Source organism: Dasypus novemcinctus, chromosome 21 (assembly GCF_030445035.2).
Source record: "Dasypus novemcinctus isolate mDasNov1 chromosome 21, mDasNov1.1.hap2, whole genome shotgun sequence".
Classification (NCBI taxonomy): domain Eukaryota; kingdom Metazoa; phylum Chordata; class Mammalia; order Cingulata; family Dasypodidae; genus Dasypus; species Dasypus novemcinctus.
In genome coordinates this window covers 84,814,883-84,836,137 of record NC_080693.1, presented here as the reverse complement: position 1 = coordinate 84,836,137, position 21,255 = coordinate 84,814,883, and the positions used below count along the sequence as shown (strand labels likewise).

The 21,255-nt window shown below is 44.7% G+C and overlaps 1 protein-coding gene across 2 annotated transcripts in view; it reads right to left on the bottom strand.

The window, feature by feature from the left end:
• The window catches only part of RPTOR (regulatory associated protein of MTOR complex 1), a 434,359-nt gene that overhangs the window by 189,594 nt on the left and 223,510 nt on the right, over positions 1 to 21,255 (bottom strand). For both annotated transcript variants that reach the window (XM_058284855.1, XM_058284854.2), the window contains exon 7: positions 5,678 to 5,853. In XM_058284855.1, coding sequence (XP_058140838.1) covers positions 5,678 to 5,853 — 176 coding nt within the window. The remainder of the gene's footprint in view (positions 1 to 5,677; positions 5,854 to 21,255) is intronic.

Genomic DNA, 21,255 nt, shown 5'->3' with positions numbered 1-21,255 from the left:
TCAGATGACATTTAAAAGAAAGAAAAAGAGACAACTTAAAAATAAGGATATTTCACACAGGGCTGTCAGTCTGTTCTGCTTCATGTATATGTATGACCATTTGAAGATTTCAGGAGGCCAGAAAAGTTGTACACAGCTCTTCATTTGTGGGGCACGTCATCACTGGCTTGTGTTTGGATCCTCTTTAGTTTTATTCTTTTTCTCCCTTCCTGCCCCCAACAGCCTTTCTCAACAACTTGTGGGCACCCCATCTATTTAGCTTATGTCCTTCCACATATTTATTTAGGTATATGTATAAACTTAAAAGATTTGTACTATGTTTTTGTGTGTTTAATGGACAACTTTAATGAAGTATAATTTTCATATCTTAAGATGTACCTTTTTAAAGATTAGAGTTTGACACAATCAAAAATGTACATCTCCATGTAACCAGCACCACAATCATAGATGATTTCGATCACTCCAAAAGTTCACTTGCCTGTTTTCAATCAATCACCATCCCTATATCTGGTCTCAGACAACCACTAATCTGCTTTCTCTCATAAAATTTACATTTGTCTTTTGAGAACTAAACATAAATCACATACCATGTAGTCCTTTGTATTTGGCATCTTTCGATCAATAGTGTTTGGGGGCTGCATTCACGGTGTGCTCATCAATCGCCCACTGCTTTCTCTTTCATAGATACAGGTTATTCCACAAGATCAGCCCAAGCTTCCATCCTTCCATGCTTCCATCTTCCCATCCTCCCTCCGTCCCTCCCTCCTTCCCTCCCTTCCATGCCCCAGGTACGACAAGCTGGATCCATCAAGGGCAATGGGGAGAAGACCCCATGCACAGGAAACCCGCCTGCAGCTGCCCCCCACCTGTGGCCCTGGCCCCCAGCTTCCCCACTGCCCTTATCCTTGCCTCCGCTGCCCACCCCAGTGGGCACCCAGTCATCCCCAAGGGTTTCTCGGTGTCTGCTTTCCCTGGTGGGTGGACTCGTCCTGGGGCCCGACAGTCTTAGGAGTGACGGCCCGATGACCGGGTTCAGCAGACAGAGTCAGCAGCCCACGCCATTCGGTCTGACTCAGTTCTCTTTCTTACCAGCCTAAATCAGATTTCTGCACATCAACTTTTTAAAAAAGAGCTCTATTAAAATACATTATGATATTTATCTTCATTGAGTGTATGTCAAGAGACTGAAACAGTGAGAGCACACTGTCCAGTTTGGGGAGAAAAAAACATTTTCCTCAGGGTGGGAAATTACCTTGAAGCTATGAGTTTCCTCAGCTCTTAGGATTTATGCAGCAGGAACACATTACACTAAGGGCATATTATAAAGACCTTCAGATAATAAAGCCATTTCAATAAATTCCAAATCATGCATTACTACAAAGGAAATTGGCAAGACAATTTTATTTGTTGATGTTTCTAGATTACTTCATTTCATGGGAAAGTCATTGGACTTTTCCACCTTCCAAACATAAGCAGAAGGCAGAATCGTTATGCTCAGTTTTTAAAAGGAAGCTACACACGTACGGAAAAAGACCACAACACATCAAGCACTGAGTGGATAGGCAAAAAGTTTGTTCTCTAGCAGTTAAAGAAGCTGCATTTTAGAAGACTCTACAGGGAACAAATGTTTAATGCTATCATTGAAAAACAGCAAGAATTTATGTTTCCAAAGGTAAGTCTGACTGATTCTTGTCTGAGTCATCAAGAAAAAAATAGGAAGCAAATGTCACGCCAAGTGTTTGAAATGAGACAAGCACTACAAACTGGCCAGATGAAATGATACAGAGCTTCATGTTCCACTTGTACGTTATGATAGTTGTGCATTTGCTGTCTCTTGCTGGGTAAATATAAGGGCAAATTTTTCCATGCTGACAAATATACATTAATACTATGTCATTAACATTTAAACTCCTTGAAATTCCTCAATGTAATTCAAAGGAAGGAAACAAGTTTCTTGACCTCTATTCAATCCAAAATAATGTCTCCCATTTTCATTAATAGACAATACAATTGCATGCTACCCCATGAAACAGGCATCAATCTATTTTAGAGCAAGTCCCACAGCAAATTAAGTAGCACTGAATTATAATTTTCAGTAGTACACAAATATACACATAATAAATTTTAAATGGTATTATACCACTCAATCAAAGAAGCAGAAAACCACCAAAGGAAAAAAAAATATTTGGATCCTTTTACTATATTAATATATATGGTGAGTAAGGTAATTAAGTATTTAGAGAGCAATATAATTGCTCAGTTCAGAATTAATAAAATTACAGTTTTCTGAAAGCATGAAACACTGAGGCAAAATGGAAGGCAGCTGTGTTCACCACTACACCACCAGCACTACCGAGGCAAAATGAAGGGATTAGAGGACAATGTCTTCCAATAACGACTTGATCATGCGCATTTCACTTCATTAGTCTTTCATTCACAGGCTAAGGACACGCCACAAAATGTAACGTTCCGTCTAATTTCAACACCTCAGTATGGCAGAAAGTGGTTTACTATAAAAGACCTACCCACAGTGGACACTGTATTGTTCTAGGCAGTGGTGATCCGATGACCACAGCCTGCGACTGTAGCATATTGATTCCAAAGTCCACATTACGGTAGCTGAATTAGTTAGATTTGTTTTTCATTGGTTTTCCTACTAAATGCTTATTCTTTAAAAAATTTAATTATATCCTAACTCCAAAAAGGATTTCAGGTAGCTACTGAAATTTTGTACAATTTCATGGTGTAGAGAAAGCCCAATCCCTCCCTCAACTGACATGAAGCTGCAGAACTCTTTTTGAGGCCACAATGAGATTCAGAGTGGAAGGGCCCGGGGTAGACTTGCTGAGGGCCACTGGCTTTGGCGTGAGAGCATGCTTCTGGAGGAGCACAGGTCAGCATGGAGCCGTGGCCTGGGACAGAGCACTGGAGGGCGGGGTCAGAGGGCTCAGGAGCACCCTGGACGGGGCAGCAGGGATGCTGGAGGGGTGCGGGAGGGAAGGTCCTGGCAGAGACAGACCCACTCCAGGTCCCACGGGCGCACTCTCGGCCTCCTTCTCTTGCTCCCAACCTGCATCTCCGCTCAGCTGCCTGGGCTGGCGGAGGTGGAAGCAGAATTGCTGGGCAGCGTCCGTGCTGGAGCAGCTGGAGCGGGAGCACAGAGCAGGGAGGCAGGGAGTGCAGGAATCGTGGCCCGTGCCCGGCAAGAGGAGCAGCATCCACAGCGCCCTGCGGAAGTCCTGCCTAGAAGCCGCCTGCCACTTCCCACTTCCTGGGGCCGTACTGGCCTAACTATGGCCCAGGTCTCCCCACCTTTACATGGATTATCTCCTGAAACACTATTTTTAATGTCATTTTCTGACATAAATATCTTAAGAAGCTCTTCCTGCCAAATCCTAGGAGATGAAGTCAAGGCCCTTGGCCTGTACCATTCAAAGCAAACCACAATGAATTAGACGAATGAATCCCGAAGTTGTTTGGACCAAATGATCTTCCTGGGATGACATTAGGTGGGTGCTCAGAAACCTTTTCTGATAGTGAGCAAACAGTAGAGAACAATTCATTTATAAACTAACTAGCGTGTGCCAAGTCCGACATTCAAAGAGAACAGAGAAGAAATGCATGGAAAAGGGGTGGAAACAGCTCAGAGCCAGCATGACCTCTAGGAAGGGCCCACATTTCCACGAGGGTCTTTGACTTTACTCTGCAAGGCTGAGGTCAGTTTCCCCCTTCCTTCTGCTTTGGCCTGAGCCCTCTCAATCCGGAATCCCTCACCTTTTTCTCCATTCTGGGGAGAATATACCTTTGCTACCTTTGGGTTTTCTTACCTCGTCTGTATTTTTTGTTATATTTTCTTGGAACTCCTCTTACTGCATGTTGGAACTTCCACCTCTGTTCTCCACCTCTCCCAGCTTCTTGTTTATATTTTCTCTCTTTCTTCTCTTCTGAGAGTTCCTCGATGTACCCTCCATCTCAACAACCCAGGCTTCACCAGGGTCTCTCTTGCTATGTATCCCATCTCTTATGCTCTTTATTTCAAACACCATCATGTCGCACCCATATTGTTCCTTGGTTCTTTCTTTATATAGCTATACTTTATTCTTACTTCCTGCTATAGTGTCTTTCCTTATCTCCCTGATTATGTGCATTTTGCTTATTTTACAGTACTCTACCCCACAGAGTATGCTGCTCAGCTTTCACTTTCACATGAGGTGGTTGTCCTGAGGTGTCTACAGTTTTGGCACGTGAGCTTAGTTTGCTGGTTTGCTGAGGTGCTGTGGAGAAAGGCCCAGACTGGGCCCCCGTCTGTGTCAGCCAGGTGAGTGGGGGTGGGGCAGGTGTGTGAGCTGTAGGTGAGAAGGGCCTTCGTCAGGCAGCCTCCCTCCTCGCCTTTCGTTTTTGAGGGAGGACTGATGCTGGAAGGAGGGGCCATCCAAACCCTGGGATTCGGGAGGGCTGGGGTGGGGACAGTGAGGGGCTGAGGGCAGTGGTTCCATTGGCCCCAGTGCCACTGCCCCTCACCCAGGAGTTTTAGGGCACAGCCAACATCAGAGATGAGGACCGAGCTGCCCATGTTTGCGGGAAAAAGCAAAAAGCGGACCCAGAGCGGCAAAGCCGGGAGCGGCCCGGGCCACCAGCCACCCCGCTGTCCTTAGCCCCAGGGTCCAGGCTTCCCTCTGCAGGTCACAGGGAAAGGGACGCCTGCACTGCCAGACTCCTGGGCAGAAACCCAGGGAGCGCCCCGCCCGCATCCTGGCTTACCGCTCCGTCCCTGCATCCCTCTCACTGGCACCTGACTGAGACATGGACATCTAGCAGTTGCATAACAGTAACTATATGTACGCTTTTCGGCAAACTACATAAAGGAATAGCAGGTATGAAAGAGCGGCAGGATGGCACAGGAGAGAAAATTTAGATTTGGAGGCAGGAAACCTCTATGGCCATTGTGAGTCCCCGCCCCATGACGCAAGGTTCTAAATGCAGGCTCTGTCGTCTCAGAATAGCGCACACATTTCCCCATTATATTCACAAGTGCTCTGAACTTCTAAAAAGAATGGCGGTATTGAAAAAGCATGATTTTTTTTTTTAGCTGCTAAGAATAAATTAAAAGATTACACTTCAACTCAAGCAAGGAAGTAAATGACTCTTTCCATGATAGTTTTGCTTTTGAAAGAAAGTCCGGTTTCCGGAATGACTGCTCTGTCACAAAGCAGCAAATGGCACATGCAATGAATTAGGAGGAACAAAGCATCTTTTTTGAGGTAGTGGGGACTGGGAATTGAACCCAGGACTTCGTATGTGGGAAGCCAGTGCTCAACCACTGAGCCATATTGGCTCCTCTGAGTTGGCTTTTTCATTTGTTTTGCTTGTAGTTTCTTTTTTTGTTTTTTTTTCAGGATGCACTGGGAACCAAACCTGGGACCTCCCATGTGGGAGGTGGGAGCTCAACCGCTCAACCCACATCTGCTCCCAGGAACAAAGCATCTTTACCTCTCAAGAAGCAAATGCACAAGCATCTCCCTAGGATCTTGAGTGACTTAAAGAGGACAGGGCACACTTCTGCAACTTGGGTTCAAAAAAGCCCAGGTAAATTCCTTAGACCCATATAATTCAGGATGGCTGTGATCAAGAGCAGGTCAGCGGGGCCACTTGGGTGGGTACAGCAGGAGCCACTTACCAGCGCAGAGCGATTTTGATGGGGGTGGTGAGGCACGATGTGAACAGGTCAGCCGGGAGGTCGGGGATCATGGGCAGTAGCTCATTGGCTTCACAGGCTGCCAGCTGAATGCAGTTTTTCATTGATGGGGGCAAAGGCATCTGAGCAAGTGGGTGGTTGGGGTTAATTGCAGCTACCTAAAGGGGAGAACATTAAGGAAAAGAGCGTGACTTGCTTGTTTTACACAACTGGAGAATAAGTTGGAAATGTAATGCAGAAGGAAAGACTAAATCAGGTAAGGCTTTGGGTTTTCACCAAAGTCCTTTTGAATTCACTCTGCGTACATGACTGCATGATCAGAAAATACGGCCACCATATTCTAAGGTCCTTCTGACAATGCAACAAGGTTTCATCTTTGCCAAATCAGTTTTCTTTACGGTTTTCCTCTTTTAAGATCCTTCCTTACCCTTAGACTATATCAATGTCCACATATATTTCCCTCCGGGTCTTTATGGAGTCTTCATGATTTACCTTAAACGTTGTGACTTATTGTGGCGTGGGATGATGTAGAGGGCATAAGAAGTGAACATGACCAACCACCAAAATGCGTGTGAGAGTGTGCCTCCTGGTCTAGCTCAGGAGAGAAGACTGGAAAACTGACACCCAGCTGTGGATACAGAGTGCTGTGCTGTCTTGTATTTGTTACTTAACTCCTCTAACTATTCAAAAATGAATGTACATTGATTTTGTAATCAAGGAGAATTTTTTTTTAATGTAAAGCTTAATCTTTCTTTTAAGTGGAGACAGTCAAGCCCACTTGATGTTTACTTCACTAAGATTTTGCAAAGATAATGGGACTGGTCATGAAGCTGAAGTTTCAAGAAAAAAGGGACCCGGCTGTTATCACATACTACACGAATGCAGACAAAATTTTATTTTTGACAGAATAAAATCTAATTAAAAGTGTAAAACTTGTTTAAAATAATAGAATACATTAAGAATTTAAAAAAAAAAACAGAGGAATTTGGATACGTGGCTACACTGCCACGAGTAATCAAGTGCATTCCTCTTTTACCAAAAGAAAGTAGGGGCTTCTTGGACAACAAAGTACAATTATTCTAGCACTCTGGGTTTGGGTCCCCACCCCATGCTATATATGCTGTATCTGTGTGACAAGTTTGGTAATTCACAACATTTTGCTGTCATACTTAGAAAGAATGAGGTCCACAAGAATTCACGGCATTTGGGCCAGTACATTTAATAAGGATAACGCTCTAGGGATTAGTGCACACACTGCTCTGCCTGCTCTTGAAAGTAATAGCGAAGAACAAACTGTTAGAACAGAACCAGTTTCACAAAATCAAGTACTCTGGGCTCAGAGAGGCAAAGGGAGACGCAGGAGCCAGCCTGGCCTCAGACGCCGCCGTGAGTCACAGGCACAGGGGGCCGGCTGACTTCTGGAGGAGGAGGGCGAGCCAGGGCCCCCAGCAGCCAGCCTGGTGCTATGAAGGCAGAGGTGGTGAGCAGACGACACGGAGAATTTACATGTAAGCCGAACGGGCTCCGGGAAGAGATGTGCATTTTCTTCTGTGTGGTTGCCCTGAATTAGGATGTTCAATGCGACACTCAGTCAATTAAAATAAAATGGAAAACAGAGAGACTACGGAGCACATAGATTCACACAGGCTGCAGGAGTCCCTCTCACCCACGCATCCTCAAATGTGCATCATTTGCCCAGTTTCCTCCAACCGCCTTGGTCGGGGATCTGGCACAACACAGCGCCATTGCAAGCCTGCGAGAGCGACGTCTAGTGACTAAGGAAACCGAAAGCACGTCCTTCTGAGGCAGTTTTATTTATTCATTCAGCAGCGAGGACCTGGAGAATCAAGGTACAGGGCTCCTGTTGGACCCTACGCCCCGGAAGCTCCTCAGCACTCAGGCAGTTCTTGGGTGGTCCCGGCCAGGGATCAGGGCTGCTCTCTGCAGGCAGGCCCGCCCTCCAGAAGAGGGGCTGAGGATACACAGAACCACACACACCCTGGAGGCGGGAGGAACAAGGCGGGGCGGCAGGATTTTAGCCCCAGAGAGCCCCCTTTGCTTCCTGACCTCAGCCGGGCCCCTCCAGGGGCAAGGTCCCTGAAGCCCCAGGCCGCCCCAGGCCCCGCGTCACCTGCTTTCTACACAGCCCTGCGCTGCCGGGAAGCCCAGCTCCATGTCTACAGAGCTTTAATGAGGAGGAAATAGAGAGCTGGGAAGGCTGTGGACTGCCCAGGGCTGCCTGCCCAGGTGAGAGGAAGGCGCACAGGCCGCCCCTGGTGCTGGACCCCTCCTTGCACTGTCACCCCATCTGCACTCTTGTGAATCCATAGCAAGAGCGTGCAGGGTCCTTAGACGCTAAGTTTCCCAAGGGGCATGACGCATGCCGATCCATGTGTCTTCTTACCTATTTCTACCATTGATGATACTATACAATGTGCTATTTTTACTGCTCATAAAACCGTGTTTTAAGCATCTCAAATTCCTCAGATGAAAGACAGTAAAGGTTGCAAATTGTATTGATATGTTGTTCTACAACGGGAAGATTCAACCCAGAGAACAAACCAAATTTGATAATACTAAATAAGCAAAAGTTAAATTTTTAAATAAAAACTGTAATCTCGGAGGAATGAGTTTTGATTTAAGCAGAGAGAAAAAGAGGAAGGAAATCACGTTTGAAATCATCTCTGCTGCTCCAGCTCTGTCAGCTGAACCAGCGTCAGCACAAGCTGCTCTACACAGGAAATGAGTTTCGGGCTGATGGACGCCTGGTCGGGCCACCGGGAGCTGTCAGCCCTGAGTCACGCACAGGCCCCGAGCCTCTCCCGAGGGAGGCAGTGGCGACGCTACCTTCCGGGGCCTGCGGAGGCGGCGCTCTCACCAGAGAGAGGGGCTGGGAGGGCCCGGGCCAAGCTCCAGGAAGGGAATCCACAGTCCTCAGTGCTGGAATGGACTCCTGCTGAAGCGGCTGTCTTGAGCTTTAATGATGGTAGGAAACAGCTCTACTCCTCAGACACCCGGCTCCCTAATCTATCTGTAGGAACTTGATTTCTCAGCTCAGAAGGCCACCACAGACACCCCTCCAGTGGCCAGTGCCTAGACAAGGAGGCGGCACTCACTAGCCACAGACTCCCCCAAGGCTGGGGAACTAAGGTGACACCTGCCAGTCACCGGAGCAGCTGCAAGCATGCTGCCCATTCCTGCCTTCCTACCACACCACCAGGTGGAAGGAAGGCAAATGAGACAAAACAAGAAAAACAAAACAAAACAAAAGAAAAAAGGAAGGTAAACCAGAGCTCTGCCTAGAGGGTAATTAGAATCAGTTTTTTAAAAAATATCTCACATTTTCAAGGCAAAGGATTCCACCCATGAATCACTTATCAAGTTAACTAATCCAGGAATACAAAAAAAATCCATTTTAACAGGTGAGTTGTTACCCTTACATAGTTTTAGTTTTGTATTTACCTAAGACACTGACTATTTAATTGAAATTATTCTTTGGAAAGAGCATGCATATAAGGTAACTGCAAGTGATTCCTGGAGCTTTTAAAAAGCACCCAGGCACTAGAATGTTCTTCTAGGAACTAGAACAAATGTACATCACTATTACAAGGTGGTAAGAGTATGGTGATGGGAAAAATACAATTAACATAACTTATGGATGATAGTTAACAGCACTATTGTAATAATCTTGCATCAGTGTCAAAGAAGATACTTTATCAATGGGTCAGTAATATGGGGTATGGATCTTTTCTTTTGGACTAAGGAAAACATCCAAAAATTTACTGAGGCAATAACTGTTCAACACTGTGATGAAAGTGAGAGCTACTGAGTGTACACTTTTTAAAAAATATAATAAACTTTCTTTTTAAAGAGGTTTTAGATTACAGAACAGTTACATCAAAAGTATAAGGCACGGGAGCGGATGTAGGGCAAGTGGTTGAGCATCTCCTTCCCACGAACGAGGCCCCAGGTTCAAGCCCTGACACCTCCAAAAATAAAACAAAACAAAAAAAACAACTCTCATTGTGGAGTGGATGTGGCTCAGTGGCTGAGTACCTGCTTCCTGGGTTCAATCCCCAGTACCTCCTTAAAAAAAAGAAAAGTATAAGGGATTCCCATATAACCCACCCCGACCCCCCTGAGTGTACCCTGGATGGACTGTACAAGGCATGGGGTTGTATAACACAGTGAACCATGCAGTAGATGACAGCTCGTGGGTAACAGTACAAATATGAGTGTTCTCATGAACTGTAACAAATGTACAACACTAACATATAGTGCTAATAACGGGGGGGGGGGGGTGTATGGAAAAAATACACCAAACGTAAGCTACGGACCAGAGTTAGGAGTGATATTTTGATGATGTTCTTTCATAACCTGTAACAAATGTTCCACAGCAAGCAAGGTGTTGGTGGAGGGGTCAAGTATGATGGGAATTCCACACATTGTACATGATTGTTCTGTAAGTTCACAACTTCCTTAATAAAAAAAAAATATGTATTAAAAAAAAAAAAAGGACCCAGGTCTAAGTGGAAAATACCAACTGGGAGCCAACCTTCTTCCTGAAGGGCGACCGCCAGCTGTACTTAACTCAAAGGAGTTTCTCCTGGGGAATCTAGAGGCTCAAATACCAGAAAAGTTTTCATCCTTAAAAGCTCAACAGAGCTTCCTGGAGGATTTCAGAAAGATCCAGAAAAACTCGCATGGCACTTGGCAGCAGCACAAGATCCAAAACTGCTCCCTGCTCCTCGTCCACGCGTGGCTGGGGAGGGGCTCTGCAGAGGGCTGGCCCGCAGCGCCCACACTCCTGAACCCCTCGCTGCAGAAAGCACGGCGATCGGAGGGAAAGGGCGCCTGCTTCACTCGTTTTATAGCTTAAACGTGGACATGGTGCTTCTTCCTTTCCTCTCACAAACACATACAAGACATCCTTATAAAGAGATGAAGGCACCATTTTAAAAACCCAACAAATTCAGAGTAACCTTAAACTAGTAAATTTATGAAAACACAACTACTTGGCATACAGTAACTTTAATTTTCAACTCAGAAACAATTAAAGTGGACATTTTTGCAGAGTTCTGAGAGACCGCTTTGTGAAGGAACCAGAGTGGTTTACCCCACTCATTTCGCTGACCCCGATGGAGCACCTGTTATACATACGCAGGAACTGTGTGAGGAGCAGGGTTAACACGCAAGTACTGTGAGTGACAATAATTCTGAATATATCAAATATTAAGTAATAAAAAAACAAGCAGAACCTCAACTGAGAGCTATAAAATCGAAGCCACAAGAGCAGATGAGGTGCTTTTGTTGGGTGATACCAAGAAACCCCCACTGTTACCCCAGAAAGTTCAGCTAAAGAGTCCTTTTGCGGCAACAAGTTGGTCACAATTAGACTGAGAAATCCCCCAAATGAACCATGCCTCACTTTAAAGTCACTTAACTAATAGCAGCTCAGCAGCTTCAAAAATGCTCTAGAATTCTGCAACTCAGCGGAGATGGTTATTAGAAATTATGACCAAATTCCACTCCCCAATTACTCTTGGACACTCAACGACTGAAGGAAAGGGGACACACAAAGCTGCAACACTGTGGGTCAATAATTTACTATTTTTTTTTTAAGATTTATTTATTTTATTTCTCTCCCCCTCCCCCCCCCACCCCAGTTGTCTGTTCTCTGTGTCTATTTGCTGCGTGTTCTTCTTTGTTTGCTTCTGTTGTTGTCAGTGGCAGGGGAATTTGTGTTTTTTCTTGTTGTGTCATCTTGTTGTGTCAGCTCTCTGTGTGTGCGGCGCCATTCCTGGGCAGGCTGCACTTTCTTTCGTGCTGGGCGGCTCTCCTCACGGGGCGCACTCCTTGTGCGTGGGGCTCCCCTACGTGGTAAACACCCCTGCGTGGCACGGCACTCCTTGCGTGCATCAGCACTGCGTGTGGGCCAGCCCACGCTGGTCAAGGAGGCCCGGGGTTTGAACCATGGACCTCCTACGTGGTGGTGGATGCCCTAACCACTGGGCCAAGTCTGCTTCCCAATAATAATTTACTATTAAAGTGTGTTTGTCTTTTAGGCTCACTGTCCTGAGCCTGCACGCCACCAGGGGGGAGAAGGGTCTTGCCTGCTGGGGGTGCCTCAACCCAGCAGTGAGCACATGCATGCGGGGAAGCTCAGAGGTGTGAGCCCGGGAAAGCACACAGTGTGAAGGGATGAGGGACAAGGTACACACACAGCCGTGTGTCTGTGCATCCACACACTGTCCCAGAGTCCCCCCACTACCAGGCCACCGCCCCTGTGGCTGTGCTCACGGCTCTGGCTGCCCCCCTCCAAAACGGCTGCCCAGGCTCCTCCCTCCCGTCAATTGCTCGCCTGTGTTGGGAGCCGGTTACCTCTCACCTACTTAAGGATCGCCCTCTGCAACGCTCTGCCCACACAAGAGTTTTTATTCCCATGAGCACAATACACACTTCAAGAATGCCCACTGTGAAGGGAAAAAAAAGAGACGAAATGAAGAACTGAAACCCCCCGACCCGACAACTCCCTCCTACTCCCACTCTAACTTTCTGCTGGCTTCACCGTGAACTTGAAAAGTCGTCTGTACTGGATGCTTCCACTTCCCCACCAGCCATTCTGCCTCGAATATAGTAGAATAGTGTTTCAGCACCCACTGCCCTTAAAAATGATCTTAAGTTCAGCAATGGCCTACGTCCCTAAGCCAATGGTCAATTTTCAGTTCTCACTTGATGTGTCCTCTCAGCAACGTAAGGGTCAGTTAATTGTTCCCTACTGTAGAATTTCCTTCCACCCGACTTCAGGAGGCCACACGTGCCCGGCCCCCTCCAGCTTCCTGCTCTGCTGTGGGTCCTTCTTCTTTCCCAGGCTGCAAGGGCACCTCCATGCATGGCCTCGGCTCACCTCCTAGCCAGCGAGGTGCGTGGAGGGCACCCCCATCCCTGCATCCCCACTTGGAGTTCCAACAGCACCTCAAACTCCACCTAGAGGAAGCAGGACGCACCCCAGCCCCTCCTTCCATTCCCCGCACCCCCCGCGGTCCTCCCATCTCAGTAACGCTCACAAGGTCACCCCACTCTACCCACTACGAAGGCCTTCTGAATCACACACCCCATCTAATCCATGAGCAAGTCACTCTTCCCTCAAATTCCCCGAAACGTGAACACTGTCGTCTCCGCCTTTGCTGCACCCAGTCAAGCCCTGCCACCCGTCCCATGTAGGTGCAGCCTCCTGACGCATCTCCCTGCCTCTGGCGCTACCCCCAAACCCAGTCCAGTCTTCACCTGCAGCCAGAGAGCTTTTCCTCCTCTATCCATAGATTTACTCAGCAACTACAAGGCGAGTGGTTCCCGCGTGCAGGTACTATTCTAGATCACATCCCCTTCCAGCTCCAAACCCTGCAGGGGTTCCCACTCCCCTCTGGACCTGGGAGTAAAATCCAGAGTGCTCCCCAAGGCCTCGGACATCCTCCGTGACCCGTCTGCCAGCATCCGGCTCCCCTCTCCCCTGGCTTGGCCCAGGCCCACCAGCCCCACTTGCATTCCAGAGGCCAGCACGGTCTGCACCAGTGCCAGCTCCCCAGGCCACCCGGGGCCCTTCATGTCGCCCCGGAGGAGAGGCTGCCCTGGCCCTTCACTCTTCACCTCCTTATCCTGCCTTCTCTTTGTTCAGAGCACCTATTCCTCACTGTACTTATTACATAGGAGTTATTTCTTCATTGTCTGCTTTTTGAACTACAAAAGGTTTGAAAGCAAGCAAAAACTTTCTAACTTTTTATAATGATTTATAATCATACAGAAAAGTTAACAAGACAGTATAAACATCTGTATACATTTTATTGAGTTTCAATTATTGTTAATATTTTGCCCACATTCCCACATTTTCTAACCTTCTCCATATATAACTAAGTATGTGTGTGTGTGTGTGTTTGTGCACAAATAAATGAAGTTATTTATTTTGTTTGACGAATTCAAAGTAAACAGCAGGTATCATGACACAGGAAAGCAAGGACTCTAACTTACCTCTGCTGCTATTGGCCTATTATTATTCCTGATACAGAACAGGTGCTGAACAAATATTTCTTGGATGGATGGATGGATGGATGGATGGATGGGTGGATGGATGGGTGGATGGATGGGTGGATGGGATGGGTGGATGGATGGATGGGTGGATGGGACGGGTAGGTGGATGGATAGGTGGATGGAAAGGTGGATGGGTGGATGAGTAGATGGATGAATGGATGGGTAGATGGGTGGATGGATGGATGGGTGGATGGATGGAGTCAAATCACTGAAGAGAGTGTATAATTATATGATACCATGAGGAATCCAAATGTGAGTGATGTAGGACATCAATGATTTGTGCTGGAGGAGGCCCTGAGCAGCGGGGTTAGTGATGAGCCATGTCAAGAGAGGGGACCTATGACACAGCAGAAGAAACCTGATTAGGCTTCTGTTGGTGCTGGTGAGAAAGGGCTTGGGCAGTACCACAAAGAAAATGGGAGTGTCAGAAATTAGTTGACATACAAGAGCTGAAATACCGAAATAATACTTACTTACCACATTCTCATTTGCATGTTTCAGAATGGCAGATTTTCTTAATTTCATTCATAGGAAATTGTTTTGTTTATTCTTTATGGTTAAGTGTACAATTAGTGGCTCTTAGTATATTCACAAGGGGATGCACCATTACCACTGTCTAACTGCAGAGAAACCATATATAGTCATTCCCCACCCTCTCCCCTACCCGTGACCCTGGCAACCACCAGTTTGATTGCTGTTTTTATAGATCTGCTAATTCTGGACATTTCATATAAATGGAATTATATAATATATGGTATTTTATGTCTGGCTCTTTTCACTTAGGCTAATGTTTTCAAACTTCATGTTGTAGTACGTACCAGTACTTCATTTTGTCTTATGGCTGAATAATATTTCATGGCATGAATGTACCACATTTTGTTTATCCACTCATCTACTGATAGGCATTAGTGCTGTTTCCACTTTGGGGCTCTTATGGAAAATGCTGCTGTGAACACTTGTATTCAAGTTTTTGGATGAACAAATGTTTTAATTTCTTTTGAGTATGCTTTCAGTTCCCTAGGTGCTTAGAAAAACAGCAACTCTAATTTTTTTTTATGATTTATTTCTCCCCTTTCCCTTCTTGTTTGCACTCACTGTCTGCTCTGTTTGTTGTGTGCCCTCTGTGTCTGCTCGTCTTTTTTTTTTTTAGGAGGTACAAGGCATAGAACCCAGGACCTCCCATGTGGGAGGGAGGTGCCCAGTCACTTGAGTCGTCACATCTGCTCACTGCTTGTTGTGTCTCTCATTGTGTCTCCTCATTGCATCATCTTGTTGTGTCTCCTTGTTGCATAATCTCATTGTGTCATGTTGCTGCACCAGCCGTTGCATCAGCTCACTGTCTTGCTCTTCTTCTTTAGAAGGCACTGGAAACCAAACCCAGGACCTCCCATGTGGAAGGTGGGCACCCAACTGCCTGAGCCACATTTACTTCCCTTTAAGTTTAATTTTGAGGAACGGCCAGACTGCTTTCCACAGTGACTGCACCATTTTACAATTCCCACCAGCAATATATGAAGGTTCCACATCTTCACCAAGACTTGTCACTGTCCATCTTTTTGATTCTAGTAAATCTAGTGGGTATAAAGTAATATCTCATTGTGATTATGATTTACATTTCCCTGATGGCTAATGATATTGCATATTTTCTTCAGAGAAATGTCTATTTAAAGTCCTTTGCCCATTTTCTTAGGTTTTTTTTTATTGTTGAGTTGTAATAACTTTTTATATATACTCTAGATACTAGATCCTTATTAGACATAGGATTTTCAAATATTTTCTCCCTTTTTGTGGATTACGTTTTCACTTTCTTGATAATGTCCTCTGAAGCACAAAAGGCTTAATTTGGAGTAAGTCCAATTTATCTTTTTTTTTTCCCTTGGTCCTTATGCTGCTTCATTCATGTTTTCACCAAAAATATAGAAGATTTTAGGCAATAAAACCTTCTCTGAAAGCAAAAGGAGAACATAAAATAGTATGTTAACATCACTTTGTCCTTTAAATCTCACAATTTCATAGTGGTACCCAATTTTTGGAATAGAAAACCAAAGAAACAATGCACTAAAAAAATACCAAAAATAGATAAGGAAATAAACATTTAATTTGTTTTTATTTCATTAAATTTACTGTAGCAAAACTCATTCTTTTAGGTGTAGTTCTGTGAGTTTTGACAAATGCATTGATTTGTAAAATGCCCAACAAAATCAAGATACAGAATAATAATTCCATCACTCCAATAAACTCCTTCATGCTACCTCTTGGTAGTAATCCCCCACCCTCAACATTTAGCAACCAATGATCCATCCTCAGTCTGCGTAGTTTTGCCTCTTCCAGAACACCATTTAAATGAAATCACATGGTACGTACTTGGACCTGACTGCTTTCAATTAGCATCACACATTGAAAATACATATGGTTGCTGTATTCTGTCACAGGAATGTGCCCCAGTTAGTGTAATCATTCACCTAATAGGGATATTTGAGTTGTTTCTAGTCCAGGGCAATTATGAACAAAGATCTATGACTATCTGTCTACAGACTTCTCCCCCCCACCCCCCAGGACAAATACCCAAAGTGCAATTGCTGGGACAAATGGCGAATGCATGCTTCATTTTACAAGGAATTGCCAAACTGCTTTCCAGAGTAGTTGTACCATTTTTATATTCCCATTACCAATGTATGAATGCTCCAGTTTTTCTGTATCTTTACTAGCATTTGGTGTTGTGGCTATTTTTCTATTTTACCCACTCTAATAAGTGTGTAGCAATATTGCATGGTGGCTTAATTTGCATTTCTGTAATGGCTAGTGCTGTTGAGCATCTTTTCAGATGTTTATTAGCCATCTGTACATTCTCTCCAGTGAAGTATTTCTTCATGTCTTACATCCCTTTTTTAAAAAATTTTACTGTTGGGTTTTGAGAGTTCCTTACATAATCTAGATGTAAGGCATATTTTGTCAGACATATGGTTTGCAAATTTTCTTCCAATGCTTAGCTTGTCTTCATCCTCTTCATGCAAGTTTTACAGAGCAAAGATTGTAATTTTGAGAAGGTCCATGCTCCAGTTTGCTAGGCTGCTGAAAGCAGAAAGCATAAAATGGGTTGGCTTTTAGCCATGGGAATTTATTAGCTTACTAGCTTACAGTTTGGAGACTGAGAAAAATTTCCAAATCAGGTCATCATCAAGGCAACGCTGTCTTCCTGAAGACCAGCTGCCGGCGATCCTGGACTCCTGTCACATGACAAGGCACATGGCAGTGCCTGGTGGTCTCTCCTTTTCTTCTGGGTTTCACTGATTTCAGCTTCTTTCTTCCAGGTCTTGCTCTTCCTTTCGCTCTGTATTCACCCCCTTTATAAAAGACTCCAGTTAGAGGGCTAAGACCCATGCTGGGGCTTGCCTGAACTGAAGTAACCTCATCAAAAGGTCTTACAACAGGAAGGGATTCACTTTAAGAACACAATTTCATGGGGTACATACAGTTTCAAACCATCACAGTTCAATTTATCAATTTTTCCATTTATGGAATATGTTTTTTGCATCAGATTTATGAATTCTTTGCCTAGCCCTAGATCCTAGATTTTCTTCTATGTCTTTTTGTAAAAGTTTTACTGTTTTATGTTTTACATTAAAGTCTGATTCATTTTGAGTTAATTTTTTGTGTACAGTGTGAATTTTAAGTCAAGGTTAGTTAATTTTTTTGGCCCATGGATGTCTGACGTTCCATTTATTGAAATGGCTACCCTTCCGCCATGGAATTGCATTTGCAACTTTATCAGAAATCCGTTGGGGATATTTGCGTGGGTCTACTTCTGGGTCTCCAAACCTGTTCCACTGACCTATGCACCCGTCCTCCACCAGCCATGCCGTCTGGGTTGGTGTGGTAAAGCAGGACGCCGTGATACTGGGCTGAGTGATTCTTCCCATGTTCTTCTTCTTTTTCCAGGTTAACTACTCAAGAATTAGGGTCTTTCCACATAAGTTTTAGAATAAGCTTGTTCATATCTACCAAAAACCTGCTGGAATTGTCATAAGAATGGCATTAAACAGGTTTACCAATTAGGGAAGGACAGCTTTAGTATGCTGCATTTTCCAGTTGATGAACACGGTATTTTGTTTTCTTTGGAGCAATTATCAATGGCATTGCACTTACAATTTTGGGTTCTACATATTTGCTGATAGTATACTGAAATGCGATTGAGTTTTGTGTGTTACTCTTGTATTAAGCAACCTTGCTAACATCATTTATTAGCTCAAGGAAGTTTTTAAACGGGGATTTCTTGAATTTTTCTAGGTAATCATGGTGTCTGGAAATAGGGACAGTTTTATTTCTGCCTTTTCCCATTTGTATGCTGTATTGCACCAGCTAGCAATTCAAATACATGTTAATAAGAGCTGTGAGGATGGAGATCCTACCCTTCTGCCCATTCACAGTCTTTTATCACTAAGTATGATGCCAGCTGCAGATTATTTTGCAAATGATTTTTATTAAGTTGAAGAACTTCTACTCTATTCCAAGTTCCCTAAGAATTTTTATCATGAAAGGGTGTTGGATTCTGTCAAATGTTTTTTCAGCATCAATTGGTATGATTATACGATTTTCTTCTTTCATTTGTTGGTATGATGGTTTACATTAATTGATTTTTTAATAATGAGCTAGCCTTGCACATCTGGAACAGATCCTATTCAGTTGTGAAATAGAATTCTATTTATACATTGCTAGAATTGATTTGCTATATTTTTGGTGAGGATTTTTGCATCTAAGTTTGTGAGAGACACTGGTCTGTTTTCTTTTCTTTCTTCTTTAAACTGTATGTCTACCATTGGTATCAGGGTAATAATGACCTCATAAAACAAGCTGAGAAGCAAAATCTCTTCTATTTTCCAGAAAAGACTGATATCATTTTGAAATGTCTGACAGAATTTTCCAAAGAAACCATCTGGGCCTGCAAATGCATTTTTCAGAAACCCTTAAATTATGAATCCAACTTCTTTCAGGATTACAGGACTATGTAGATTATCTATTTGATTTTAGTTGAATTTGTGTAGTTTGTGGTTTTAGAGGAATTAGTTTATTTCTTCTAAATTGTCAAATTTATGAGCATAAAGTTGCTCACAGTACTCCCGCTGCATCCTTTTACAAACTGCAGGATATACAGTTATTCCCTGCTTTATTTCTGATTATTCTCTCCTATTATCTTTATTAATCTTGCTAGAGATTTATCACTTTTATTGATTTTTCTCTAAGAACCAGCTTTTTGTTTCATTGATTTTTCTCTATTGTTTTCCAGTTTTCAAGTCTAATGATTTCTGCTCTTATACTCATTTCCTTCTTCTGACTGCCTTGGGTTTATTTTCCTCCTCTTTTCTAGCTCTTTGAGGAAGGAACTTAGGCTATTCATTTGAGACACTTCACTTCTTCTAATGTAAACATTTAGTACTATAAATATCCCTCTTGCCACTGCTTTAGTTACATCTGATAAATTTTGATATGTTGTATTTTCATTTTCATTACATTCAATATACTTTTAAAGTTTTTTTTTTTCATTTCCCTTGAGACTTCAGACCCACATGCCATGTAGAAATATGCTGTTTACTTTTTTTCAGGGATTTTTTTCTGTTTTCTTTCTGCTTTAATGTGCTAAAAGACAATATATAACTAATTCCCATATTAATTATGCAAAAGCATGCATTATGGGGCCAGCTGAAGGAGATTCCAGGCTCAGAGAAGTGTTTATGAAGGAAGTAGGGTTTTAGAGCTACCCTGAAAGGTGAGTGTGCTAATGATACACTTGGCTTGATTTCATTTAAGACCATCAGTGGTGAGGGTTCCGAAATCACTTTTCTTTTCCCCAAAGACTTGACATATAGAACTAGCAGTGGTAAAAGTTGCCAACAGAAAAGGGCCTTATCTTCTGGCACAAACCATAGAAAGGGATGGTGCACTGGAGCCCAGCAGCAAAAAAGGGCTGAGATCCACTGGGTGCAATTATGTCATGTGAGTCTGACGAACAGCTTCAAGGTAACGAGACTCTGCAAATCAGGAAATGTCACACAAATAAAAGATGATGGCATCCATCTACTACAGCTTGCTCCCTGGATATAGTGACAAATAAAAGAGGCACTGCCTCTGCTCCCATGGAGTCCCTGTCTAGTGACAGAGACAGACCATAAGCAAGTAAACTGGCATTAAACACTGTAATTCTAAGCTGCGGTACCAGCTCTGAAGCGGAGCTGGTGGGGTGGGCTCAGCAGCTAGGCCCAGGAGGATGAGAGGAACCAGCTACGGAGCAGAGACCAGGAGACTGCAGCAGGGGAAAGAGCCAGCAGGGTAGCCACTGCAGGAAGGTCTGGGGCTGGGCGAGGCAGGGAAAAGCAGAGGGGGCATGCCCGCCCCCAGGTGCAGCACAGTCTGGCCTGCTGTGCCCCCACACACACACACTGGTACCCTCTTCTCCCCTTGGCTCACAATTGCCAATGGTCCTGACCCTCCAGAGACCCGCTTTCCTCAACACTGCTTTCCATGACCTTTTCATTTCTGGTTAGCAACTTAGCTAAGCAGGCCACTCCACTAAATTTTTCATTTTCCACTAGTGGCTTTATTCTCCCCAGCTAAGCATTCTAGTGTGGATCTCAACTAATGGGTTTCTACGTTGTTTGTTTATAGATTTACTGTGTCCTGCCCTCAACTCCCCTGACGCTCACTGGAATGGCAGCATCGCTTCCTCAACTGCAAACACGAGTCCCCTCTGCTGTTGTGATGCGTGTAATGTAGAAACATTACAGTGCCTTCGTGCCAAGGAGGAGGGACTGGATCACTTTTTTTTTTTTTTTTTTTTTAAAGATTTATTTATTTATTTAATTTCCCCCCCTCCCCTGGTTGTCTGTTCTTGGTGTCTATTTGCTGCGTCTTGTTTCTTTGTCGCTTCTGTTGTCGTCAGCGGCACGGGAAGTGTGGGCAGCGCCATTCCTGGGCAGGCTGCACTTTCTTTTCACGCTGGGCGGCTTTCCTCACGGGCGCACTCCTTGCGCGTGGGGCTCCCCCACGCGGGGGACACCCTTGCGTGGCACGGCACTCCTTGCGCGCATCAGCACTGCGCATGGCCAGCTCCACACGGCTCAAGGAGGACCGGGGTTTGAACCGCGGACCTCCCATGTGGTAGACGGACGCCCTAACCACTGGGCCAAAGTCCGTTTCCCTGGGACTGGATCACTTTTGAAACGTTCTCTATAAGAGGAAGTAGAAGGTGTCTAAAGGGGACTCTGGTCAGCCTTCCTTAAAAGGAGCTGGAAAGCGTCCAGGATGTGTGCAGAGAAGGCAGGAGTGGAACGTGGTTCCCTTGCCAGAGCCCGCGAGGGGTGGGCTGAAAGAGGGGCTCACTGGAGGGCTGCCAGCCAGGACGTCAGCTTCTCACCTGTGGGAGGTGCCAAGGGTCTGGCACTTGCCACGGGTCTCTCGTCATCCCCCAAGGCCCTCAGGAG